The sequence below is a fragment of the Phycodurus eques genome, chromosome 2 (assembly GCF_024500275.1).
Source record: "Phycodurus eques isolate BA_2022a chromosome 2, UOR_Pequ_1.1, whole genome shotgun sequence".
Lineage (NCBI taxonomy): Eukaryota > Metazoa > Chordata > Actinopteri > Syngnathiformes > Syngnathidae > Phycodurus > Phycodurus eques.
Window position 1 is genome coordinate 19,982,626 of NC_084526.1, and position 12,865 is coordinate 19,995,490.

The 12,865-nt window shown below is 42.2% G+C and overlaps 1 protein-coding gene across 3 annotated transcripts in view; it reads left to right on the forward strand.

The window, feature by feature from the left end:
* Window positions 1–12,865, forward strand: part of LOC133397930 (transcription initiation factor TFIID subunit 4-like) — a 222,886-nt gene that overhangs the window by 109,241 nt on the left and 100,780 nt on the right. For all 3 annotated transcript variants that reach the window (XM_061669390.1, XM_061669398.1, XM_061669408.1), the window contains 2 exons: window positions 3,485–3,615; window positions 9,918–10,043. In XM_061669390.1, coding sequence (XP_061525374.1) covers window positions 3,485–3,615; window positions 9,918–10,043 — 257 coding nt within the window. The remainder of the gene's footprint in view (window positions 1–3,484; window positions 3,616–9,917; window positions 10,044–12,865) is intronic.

Consider the following 12,865-nt stretch of genomic DNA (forward strand, 5'->3'; position numbering starts at 1 on the left):
TAGCTTCCTCGAAGCCAAACCTCCTCACGAGTCATAACAAAAAGACTTGCTATCCGTTTCCAACTTCTTTTTAAATGACTCCATTAACATAATTCTCCTCTCTGGCAGCCTTTTAAGTAAACCACAGCAATTATTTAAATCAGCCTGACAATACATATAGCACTGGTTTGCTCGTGCTTTGAAATAGTTCCTCCTCATTACTGTGGCAACACACACACACACAAGCACGGACGGACGCACGCACACACTTGCGCGCACACACACACACACACACACACACACACACACATACATATACATACATACGCGTGGCAATGTCATCAGGTCAGGGAAAAACACTAATGGGCTCCCCTTGCTTCCTGAAAACAAGATCTTTCCAAGGGGGGAATTAATATTTCAAGGAACGTGTACATTAAGTATTACTTATAACATAACTGTGGTTCGCGTAACAATACTAAAGTTGTGTTTCCACCAAAAGTGGGAGTAAGTCACATTCATGCAAGTTGCAAACAATTCCCAACCTACAAGTTTCAATAAGTTTCAAGCGGCTGTGGCAAAAATCAAGTCAAATAGAGTCCCTACTAGATTTCAAGCAAGTCGAGTCAAGTCATTACTTGGGTATTTGGGTAATTTACATAGCCACCCCCACCAAGCTCCAGTTCCACAGCCGGGTCCACTACCCTTGTCCTGCTCTTTTCCCCTCCTTTCCCTGTTAGGTGGAGGAACATTTAGAAAGCTGTAGGCATGCGCTGGAAAGGAGATGAATGAAGATTAGCCAAAGTAAGACAATATATGTGCATGAATGAGAGGTGTGGCGGGAGAAGAGTGAGGCTACAGGGATAAGAGATAGGAAGGGTGGAGGACTTTAAATACTTTGGGTCAACAATCCAAAGCTATGGTGAGTGTGGTAAGGAAGTGAAGAAACGGGTCCAATCAAGTTGGAATGGGTGGAGGAAAGTGTCAGGTATGTTGTATGAGAGAAGACTCTCTGCTAGGATGAAGGGCAAAGATTATAGGACCACTACTGTCTTATACACTTTGCCAGCCATGATTTACTGTATGCATTACAGACAGTGCCACTGAAGAGACAACAGGAAACAGAGCCTGCAGTGGCAGAAATGAAGATGTTGAGGTTCTCTGTAGGAGTGACCAGGTTGCATAGGATTAGTAATGAGCTCATCAGAGGGACAGCCAAGGTTCGATGTTTTGGAGACAAAGTTAGAAAGAACAGACTTCTATAGTTTGGACATATCCAGAGAAGAGGTAGTGAGTATACTGATAGAAGGATGATGAGGATGCAGCTGTCAGTCAATAATAGCTAGACCTAAGAAAAAATTAATCGATGTAGTGAGGGAAGACATGAAGGCAGTTGGTGTTAGAGAGGAGGATGCAGAAGATAGGCTTACATGGAAAAGGATGGCGTGATGTGGAGACAGCTAATAGGAAAAGCCGAAAGGAAAAGTATAAGAACAAGATGTGCGGCGCCTTGGACGAAGGAACCAGTACAAGCAGTGAGCTATCGACAAACTCATTATTTAATGGTTATTGTCGGCCGTAATTACGCCAAAAGAACGTTTAACTAGTACTGACAATATATGTATATCATCTTCGGGCATCTTCCCCCTCTCTCGGGGCGGCGGCTCGCTACTGTTGTGGGCTCTGCTGTTGGGTGGGTGCCTCTTGCTCCCCTGGGGGGGTGGGTGGTGGTGAGTTGGTGACTTGGAGTGGGGGTTGGCCTGGGGGAGGTGGTAGGTAAAAGCGCTCTCCTCCGAGTTATTGGTTGGGGCGCTTCGGGGCTTTGTCCGCCCTGGGTCCCTTAGCGTGGGTCATTGTCTGGGTGGTCCATCCACCTCGGATTGGCCCAATGGCTCACCCATTAGGCTTAGGACTTTGCAAACTTCATGGACTGTCCACTCACTTGCACTCAGTTTCTACACGTGTTCAGGTACTCCACTACCACTTCACTTCACTCCAATTGCACTGCTGATTTCACTACCCCAAGCTCGAATGTTTTGTCCTGTCCCCGTCATGTCCTGTCCTTTCCAATTCTATATGGTCCTGTTCCTCACTCACAGGGTGTAGCATTACTGTTCAGTATAAAACCCGACTCCAATGTCATGTTATACTGTCATATGTTCTGTTTTGTTCATGTTACAGCTAGTGTCCTTTTTTACTTGTTTTCTCTCTGTCCTCTCTTTTGTCTCAGTCTCACTCCTATAAAACCTCATTCTCTTTGACTTCAGTTTTTCAGAAAATATCCATCAAAATACCAAATTACTACAAAGGCAGTATATAAAACTCCTCTCTTGCACAGAAAAACTGCTCCAGCATAAAAAAGTTGACAGATCCTCCATTCTGCATGACCAAGCAGCTTGTTATGTATTTTTCTGTTTATCTGCTCAAGGTTTTACTTACTCCTTCCACAGGTTTTCTATTGGGTTGAGGTCTGGAGTCTTACTAGGTCACTCCATGAGCTTAAAATGCTTCTTCTTGAGCTACTTTTTTTGTTGCCCTGGCAGTATGTGTTGAGTCATTATAATGCTGAAAGACCAGTCCATGCCCTGTCTTCAGTGTTTTTGCTTAGGAAAGGAGGTTTTCATCCAAAATTTGACAGCACATGGCTCTGTTCTTTGGCCCCTCAATATGGTGAAGTCACCCTACCCCAAAACTTGTTTCCACCTCCATATGTGACTGTAGATTTGATGGGTCAACATCTCTTCCAGCTCCTTCCCTCAGGTAGGCGCTATTGATCATTGTAAACTAAACCAAGCAGACGTTCCTACAGCTTCTTACCTCTTGCCATTAAATTGCGAGAGGGCTCTGCATCATTTGCACAACTGTATTACCACATTACCGGAAACCTCTCATTGCACAGTGACTCTCCGTAGTATGTTTTTATGTTTTTCTCTTAAAAGTATTTTTTGTCGAAATGGTTGTCCTACTAGAAGCGGCTCCAACTATCGGATACAAATTCCTTGTGTGTTTTTGACATACTTGGCAAATAAAGATGATTATGATTCTGGTTGAGTGTACAGACCAGTCAACATCAGTCAATATGTGGGAGACAGACTTGAGTTGTCATACTTATTTCACTCAGTGAAGTAAAATGTACACTTTATAACTGTTATATTGTGTTTTATGCATTATTTTATATATAGCTATTCTGTGTGTTATTATTATTATTATTATTATTATTAAAAACATAAACATTGGGTTTCTGTGTAAAAGGCAGATAGATGCCGGATCATATGTTTACCGCTCTGCTATCCCAATTTCACAGGATCTCTATTCAAAAGCGGCTTTTGAAACAGTTACCTCCTAAATAAACTCAGCAAAGTGTGAAGAAAAGTCATGAATTATAATTCTGAAACTTTTAATTGTATAATACTCATTGAGTGGATTGAGAAATGTAGGCATCTGGGAAAAGCGTATATTTAATTTTATGAGAAGTTAATTAATTACTTGTGCTGGTTTCATTTCACAGCCAAGAAGTTTGGGATCACGGACGTTCCCATGGAGGTTGTGACATTCATCTCCCACGCTGCACAGTCACGACTCCGCACCGTCGTCGAGAAGGTTTCGACCATCGCACAGCACAGACTGGACTCCTGCAAGGTATGACATCATCCTTGAATCTTACTGTAACTGTTCAGCTACAATATGTGGACGAATGTATTGCGATACATATAGTACACTTTAAAATGAGAATGAGGGAATATATGGAATTGGTTAACCTTTGATACCCTCGTAAGGGAAGATTGTCCACAAGATGTTTTATATGGGATTTGTAAGGTCAGAGGTTCTCCAGACGAAATTCGAGCATGCCTTTATGGACGTTGCTTTTTGCACTGGGAACAGAAAAGGGCCTTTCCCCAAACTCTTGCCGCTAAAGTGAAAGCACATCAGCACAATAATTATTACTGTAATTTCTCGTGTGCACCCTTGTATAGTACGCAGCCCAAAAGTTGGCCTCAAAATACTGGAAAACCCTTCTACCTATGTATAATACGTTTTTACAATGCATGATTTTGCTTTTACCCATATGATCAAACGTAACAAAACATGTATTATCTGTATTTTGTTAGTGTTTTAAAAGAATTATTCTGAAGTTAAGCACTTTATTTGAACACGTAATACTTTCTTTTTATTTACTTGCTCTTACTTTGCAATTCACAGCCCTACTTTTATTTAGTACATGAGAAGACACAGTTGTGCTCATACAGTATGTTTGATTACCCAGGCAGAATTTGTAAGATGGTTACAATTCTTTAAAGAAAACATGAAGGGCCAGCTGAAACACATTTAATTTTATTTTAATGGGATTCAAATTAAACTGTCAAACATTTCAGAAAGGCATTATCATTAAACAAAACATAACCATAAAGAAATGAATTATGGTTGTTGTTCAGTCATCAGTCGTATTTAAAAAAAAACAATACTTCATAAATTCTGCCAATATATGTAACACAACTGTACATATATGCAGTCATACGTACCCCTGTCATATTGGAATGAAAGTGTAGGGTACACCTTTTTCATAACCTCTAGGTGGCGGTGGCATATTAGAATGAAAGTGCACACCTTTCTCATAACCTCTAACTGGCGGTGGCATATTGGAATGATAGTGTACAGCTATTTCTAGATGGCGGCATACATTTATAAAAAAAATGTTTTTTCATTTTCCCCTATACCTATGTATAATGCGCATTGTTGACTTTTGACAATTTTATTTTTATTTTTTTCCATTATACACGAGAAATTACGGTACATCTAAATTGCCCATAGGTGTGACTGTGAGTGTGAATGGTTGTTTGTCTATATGTGTCTTGCGATTGACTGACAACCAGTTCAGGGTGTACCCTCTTGCCCAAAAGTCCTCTGGGATGGGTTCCAGCACGCCCACGACCCTAGTGAGAATAAGCGGTTCAGAAAATGAAAATTTACTGCAAAAATTATAAATATATACAGCGCTGGAAAAAAATCAAGAGACCCTTGCAAAATCATCAGTTCCTCAGAGTTTTCTATTTATAGATATATGTTTGCGTAAAATCAGTGTTTTTAATACTGTAAAAATGCTGACAACATAAGTCCCTAAATTCAAAATACAAACATTGTCATTTAATGCATTTATTTGCAGAAAATTAAAAATGGTCAAAATACCCCCCAAAAAAAGGTGTAGTGTTTTGTTGGTCTCTTATTTTTTTCCCAGTGCTGTACAGTGTTACCCTTGTTCCCTTACTTCTTACAGTGTACTTACTTCCTGTAATGCCCTCACACGTGGGAAAGAAAAGCCACAGTCGCTTATACACTTTTCAGCCCTGTTTTCGAACGGCGGGAGAACAGAAAAACATAAACACTATGCGCACACTCACGCATGAGCTGCTGTCGGCCACAACTCATGCTTGGACTAACAGACAGACTTGCCAACATCACACGCCACCCCAACAAGCCCTGCCCCTTAAAGGCACATTTATGTATGTAAGAAAAAGACACTATAATGCATACAGTATTTTCTTAAAATTATTTATTCGCAATTGTTTTTACAATATGTTTTGAAAATGTGTTATAATAATAGTAAATGTGTTTGAAACGTGGGAGTTTCAAAACTATATTAAAAAAATGTTCTCTCTACCTCTTAGATTTTCACTTTGTTCAGTCACTTTTTGACTATATCCCCCCGATAAATAAGCGTTTACTGTATACGAGTTAAGTTGAGATAAAGATAAAGAACACCAGCGTGCGTGTGCATATTAGCGACGACTTGTAGGAATAGAAGCACATTTAATTCGCCAACATTAAACCACAAGCATTTGGGAAAACTTTGAAAAGGTGTTTTTTTCCTGACACCCTGGTGGAAGCTGCCTCTCTCCTCTCCCGTTTTGCATTTCTTCTTTTTCCATTTCTTCCGTTTTTTGTGTGTGTGTGTGGTTTGGCAAATGAGGTGTAAGAGCGACAACTGGCACTCTGTGAAGCCACTCTGTTGACATCAGCGAAAAAGGAAGAAAAAAAATTAAAGTCGGGGGAGATGAAGCGGGCCTTAAAGAGCAACTGGGCTCCCTGCATTTGCGGTGGCAGGAGAGTGCAGGCTCAGCGCTGCAACAAAGGCTGGATGAGAGAGCGGGAGAAACGGGAAGCGGGGGTGCGATGGGAATCCTCTGATGTGTGCACCCACATTCTCTCTCCATGATGGAAGCAGCAGCGCATACCCACACCTCGCACGAACATGTGAAATAAGCAATTATCTTATTAACTTTTGATAACATCCAAAAAAAAGTTGTTTTCTTTTTCTTTATGCGCACCTTTTTTTGGGGGGGGGGGGGGGGGGGCGTCATGCGCTTTATGCAAAGAGCAAGAAGTCTGTAAACAGCTCTTCTTTATTGAATAAGCGAGTTGGGAAGTGTCGCTTCAACAAAAGCCCTTCAAGTCCAGGGGAATGTTTGTGCTTTTTAAGGTCCACAGTCCCGGATTAGCAGTTTGTGTTTACCCCCACGTACCAATAATCAGGGAGATTTTGAGCCCAATTTCCCTGTTTTCATTCAAAGTCATCAAAGAGTCAGTCGTTATCGTTATCAGATGTCTCTGAAAGGTTATCGTGAACAATTATCCTGTGCTCTGTGGTGTGTTGAGTGTTCCCCCCCCCCCCCCCCCCCCCCTCCTTGATCATCTCAGAAAATGGTGGGGGGGCCAATAATCATAAATGTTCATTATTTATGATCATAAATCCTTGTGTGTGCTCAACACCGAGTTGGGCTGAGCTATGGACAGCATGACTATGACATGAAACGCGAGGTTAGCCAATAGGCTTATATGCCGTAGTCTCCACTTGGCTACAGTGCTCTGTTTTCTTGCTGCTCTCAGACTCCCACCAAATCAAATTCACACAGCATTGTAAAGTTTGAGAATACACGACTAGAAAGGACAAAAATAAACACACACGCTAACTTTAGCTTACCCTGTTGCCGTGCCTTAATTTTGGATGCTTCAGAATTATACTGCATAGTCTTAACCTGTTTTCTCACTGCCCTCAGTCTCCTTTCGATTTTAAAATTGCAGTGTCATTATAGCTTTAGCAAAGTGACAATATTTTTTATCTGGTTGGAATGGCCACTTCAACCTAAGTACAGTGTACCAAGAGAAAATGGTGGTTTTGGGGAATGCTTTTTTGTGATATTGCCTACAGAAAATAGATTTTTTTAAACAATATTACTTGATTATTTCTCAACAGATCTCCTTGACCCTTTTGTTTCATCTGCTACTTGGGGAACCCCTTCTCCAATTGGCTGACAAGTTTCATTTAGAAATATCCCTTATGAAGATCATACTGGGCGGCATGGTGGATGACTGGTTAGCACATCTGCCTCATAGTTCTGAGGACCGCGGTTCTGGAGTTTGCATGTTCTCCCCGTGCTAGCGTGCGTTTTCTCCGAGTACTCCAGTTTCCTCCCACATCCCAAAAACGTGTGGTAGGTTGATTGAAGACTCTAAATTGCCCGTAGGTGTGAATGTGAGTGCGGATGGTTGTTTATTTATATATGCCCTGCGATTGGCTGGCAACCAGTTCAGAGTCTACCCCGCCTCTTGCCCGCAGTTAGCTGGCATAGGCTCCAGCACGCCCATGACCCTAGTGAGGATAAGTGGTACAGAAAATGGATGGAAGAACATACTGGCCAAAATTCCAGTGTGTTCTCCAAGTCGACATGTCTAATTACTGTGACATTTCAAACATGCAGACCAATCCAATACCAGCCCCTGATGCCACTCACTAGGCCACGGCCTGAATACCATAGTACCTGCAGTAATTATATTTTATCAAACAAGTTTATTCTTTGTACATTTTATTATTTTGCATACGATACTGAGCATGTTTTCTTTGTTAAAAACACGTAACAAGAAATGATGGTGTTTTAGTGGCATTTAATTTCAACCCGGAATCTATTTAATATGTAAGTAAATTGAGATGCGAACAAAATAAACTCATAGGTCAAGTTACCTCTAATTCTTAAGGCCTCTTATTGTGATTGATGTGTTCAATGTGGCGCTCACAGTTTCCTATGGTTGAGGTGAAGTCTCTCATACTGTTGTTTCGAGGTGCAAGAGACTCAGCTGGAACACTTTAGTGTGATGAAATGATTTGATTTGCGATAGCAAGATGCGTCGTATTATTAAAACAACATTGGGAATTCCCGTTGTGTGAAGTTTTCAGCCTTTCACAGCTGCTAATATTTATTCTACTTGCACTGATTGCACGTCTAAACATGAGAATCGTGCTATTGTTACAGAGCCATCTAGAAGGAATGTATGTTGTTTGCACTTATTCGATTGGCCAGATTAAATCGCATTTGGTCGCTGTCCAGTGCACGGTCCGTCGTATGACCTAGAGCCACCCACTGTGTCACCGCACTGACGAATGTACAGGAACTGGAGCATTGTTTTTTTTCCCACGCTGGGCTGAAATCGATGGGAATTACAGCGCTTAGGGCGTGTGTCTTTGTGAGTAAACTAAAAAAGCACAAGCCTAAAAACCTTTAATTACTAAACAGAAAACCCTTTTTAATTAGCTTTTAGCCCCACATGCAATGTCAGCTTGTGGGCTTTTATTCATTGGTACAACTCATGTGGTCATTTTCTGTAAATTTGTCTCCAAGAATTGAAATTCCTACAGCAATATATTCACATTTCTATAGACTTTCCATAAAGGATAAAAACTCACTCAGACATAAGGTAACTGTTTCTGGGCAGTGTAGACATCTGGGAACTGTGTTGAATCCAGATTTAGGCCCCTTCGAAACAAGGCGCTGAATGTGGTATGGACAGGATATTTTTAGAGTGAGACCCCAGTGACTTTACTGTCCTCCAGTTTGCTTCTTCCTTCTTTAAGGATCACGACCTTAAACTGATATCGAACAGCTACATGAAAAAAATAAACATGAATTGCGCTATAAGACTGCACTTCTGTTCTTAAACCTGTGGAGTGAGACTTGAAACTGAAACCTCCTTGGCAGAATACTATCTTATTGTAGGTGTTACACTGAGGCGAGTAGTCATGTATAGGGATCTCGTTTGATGTACGTCCTCGACGCATAAAAATTATGAAGGTCGGAAAAAGCTTTGTGAATGTGCGGCCTCCTCACAATTTGTAATATGTGTGCAAGTCTTTATTATGCTTTCATATCATTATATCAGTGGCAAAAAAACATCGATACTATTGTTTACCTTGAAAGTTTTTGTGCAAATATATTGTTCTAAAAAAATTTGCTAAACACATAATATATTGATTGTGACCAAGAGGAATGGATAACACAAAAATATTGTACAAAGAGTGATAATTGTAATAAAAACCTGCAATGTAGCGAAACCGTGAAGCAAGAACCGCAATGTAACGGAGGATTACTGTATCTGTATTCCGTGACGATAAATTGCAGGGACTCATTGCTCCAGGGCTGGGACTCATTGTTTCCATGACATGGGCATCCTGGGACTCACATAGTCTCAAGTGTAAAATTATCTATGCATGTATTTTAACAAGAGTTAACACACACCTTCGAATGCTGCCACTCACTTCTTCTTTGTTGGTTTGTGGCTTTCCTTTTTCGGGTTGGCAGCTCGGCAGATTGTAGGCATGCCATAGTGAAGGGCTTGACCAAAAACAACTCTATGCTGTAGTTAGTTGGGATGAATATTCTTCTTTGAAACCAATTACTAAATTCATATTAGCCTCGACTTTGGTGCCACTTTGTGGCATTTTATGGTGTTACAGAAAGAGCACAAAAATACTTTTCAGCAAATAGCCGAGGATAGATTCCACAGAAAAACAATAAGTGAATTTGTGAATAGTTTACTGCAAATATGCAATTACTTTTTAATTTACTGTTTTTCAGCATCTATTCAATAATGTTAAATTTGTGTGTCCCCATCAGGATGATGAGTGCTACGAACAATCGGCAGACGTGCGCTCTCAGCTGCGGTTCTTCGAGCAACTGGAGAGGATGGAGAAGGCGAGGAAAGACGAGCAGGAGAGAGAGATCCTCTTGAAAGCCGCCAAGGTAAAATCAACTTCTTACCATGTGTGTGAATTTTTGTGCATGTGCTGCGATTACTCTACGTCCCATTGTGCCAAACAGCATGCGGCCTATGTACTGCGGTGCGTGCGTGCATATATGTGTGTATGTGTGCGTGAGTGCATATGTATGTTGCTCCTGACACATGAATTTGAGTGTGACACCAGTAGATGAAGTGACCTCCCTCTGTCCTCCCGGGCTCCTGGCCTCAGGGCCTTGTGTCCTGGCTCCTCCCCAACACACACACATGCACGCGCACACACGCACGCACGCAGACACACGCACGTGCATGCACACAGATACGTGCACACGGACACTCACACACATACAAATGTGCACGCGCATGCACACACATATATCCGCACGCGCACACACACGCACATCCACACACACGCGCGCAACCTCACAAACACACCTAAACTCAACCTCACACATGCATACACACACAGGTGCACACACACGCACACACCAAGGTTATTATAGTAAACGAAAACGAACAAAATAACAAACTAAAATTGGAAAAACATTTTTGTAAACAAAATAAAATAACGAGAATGTTTTAAAAAAAATGTTAACTAACTACAACCCCTATTCCAATGAAGTTGGGACGTTGTGTTAAACATAAATAAAAACAGAATACGATGATTTTCAAATCATGTTCAACCTATATTTAATTGAATACATTACAAAGACAAGATATTTAATGTTCAAACTGATAAACTTTATTGTTTAAGCAAATAATCATTAACTTAGAATTTTATGGCTGCAACACATTCCAAAAAAGCTGGGACAGGTGGCAAAAAAGACTGAGAAAGTTGAGGAATGCTCATCAAACACCTGTTTGGAACATCCCACAGGTCAACAGGCTAATTGGGAACAGGTGGGTGCCAGTTAATAAGATCTGTTAACTATTTATGGTATTGGGGGACTGACATAAAACAGCATTTTAACAACTATAAAACTGTGCTAGGCAACAGGCTAATTGGGACTAAAATAAACTAAAAATACCAGTCAAACGATCAAATAATAGCATCATATTGGGAACTGATTCTAAAACTCTGACCCTCCCATGCAGCTTATTAAAAAAAATAAAAAATTATGAAAATGTGTTAAAAGATCACTGCTGACCAGAGAGAAAGGAGAGACAATCCTCGGCAAATGAAAATGCCCTGCGGTGGCACATTAGCAGGGCGAGTGAGCGAGCGAGCTAGCTAGGATTCATTTAATTAATTTTGAATGGGGCCAATGTCACACAGTAAGGATCGTCATCACCAAAAACCTCGTCGTCTTGATTGCGTTATTACACTGCCGCTCTTGCCGTGCACGATAATAGGACAACAAAGCTGTTCTTTTTCCCCTCTTTTTTCTTTTTCTTTTTTTTTTTATCAAAACCTGGCTTGTTGTAAAACAAAACACAGTTGGAAGCAGCTCGGTGACATTAAAGACTGTGGACGCCCTGAACAGCGAGCCTATATAGGCATTTGATGCTCTATTGACAGTATATTGTACTTTTTCACATTTCTTAAACCATAAATAGGTAGATTAATAGTTAAGGAAGAGGTGGTTTGGTAAAGAGAGTGGACGGGGGTGAGAATAAAAGTGTGTGGATATTTGTAAGGAATCTGGCATACTACATTCATTTGAACATACCCAGTGAGGTACGTGCCGTTCGGGTACATTTTGGTCACAAGCGTCACATTTCATCCACATGCACATTAGACATTATGAATATACAGTAGTTAAGTATTGATGTAAACCACAATATTTGATGCTCATGCCGCAATTATTTGGCATGGGGCGGCACAGTGGCCGTTTGGTGTCTTGCTTGTGTAAAAACCCGGAAATGTATTTTCAGCGTGAGTGAAAGCTTGTACCCCTCCTTGGTCCGTCACCTTATCGTGGTGGAGGGGTTTGTGTGTCCCAATGATCCTAGGAGCTAAGTTGTCTGGGGCTTCACACCCCTGGTAGGGTCGGTCACCCATGGCAAACAGGTCCTAGCTGAGGGACCAGACAAAGCACGGCCCCAAAAACCCCTATGATGAGTAAGACAAATGGGTATCAGTTTCCCTTGCCCGGACGCGGGTCACTGGGGCCCCCCTCTGGAGCCAGACCTGGAGGTGGCGCTTGAAGGCAAGCGCCTGGTGGCCGTGCCTGCACCCATGAGGCCCGGCCGAGCACAGCCCGAAATGGTAACGTGGGTCCTTCTTCCCATAGGCTCACCACGTGTGGGAGAGGCCATAGGGGTCAGGGGCAGTGTGAACTAGGCGGTGGCCGAAGGTGGAGACCTTGGCGAGCCGATACCCGGCTACAGAAATTGGCTCTAGGGACGTGGAATGTCACCTCTCCGGCAGAGAAGGAGCCCGAGCTGGTGTGTGAGGTCGAGAAGTTCCGACTAGATATAGTCGAACTTGCCTCCACACACGACTTGGGTTCTGGTAACAGTCCTCTTGAGAGGGGTTGGACTCTCTTCCACTCTGGAGTTGCCCACGGTGAGAGGCGGCGAGCAGGTGTGGGTATACTATACTGGGCGCCTGTACATTGGGCTTCATCCCTGACTGTTGTTTGTGCCGATGCACCAAACAGCAGTTCAGAGTACCCACCCTTTTTGGTGTCCTTAGAAGGGGTGCTGGAGAGCCCTCCCGCTGTGGACTCCATCGTTCTGCTGGAGGACTAAAATGCTCACGTGGGCAATGACAGTGAGACCTGAAACGACGTGATTGGGAGGAACGTCGAGGCGACCGACTGGCGCTGTGGTCATAAGGTGGTCGGTGCCTGTCGTGGCGGCAATCCCCGAACTTGTTGATGGA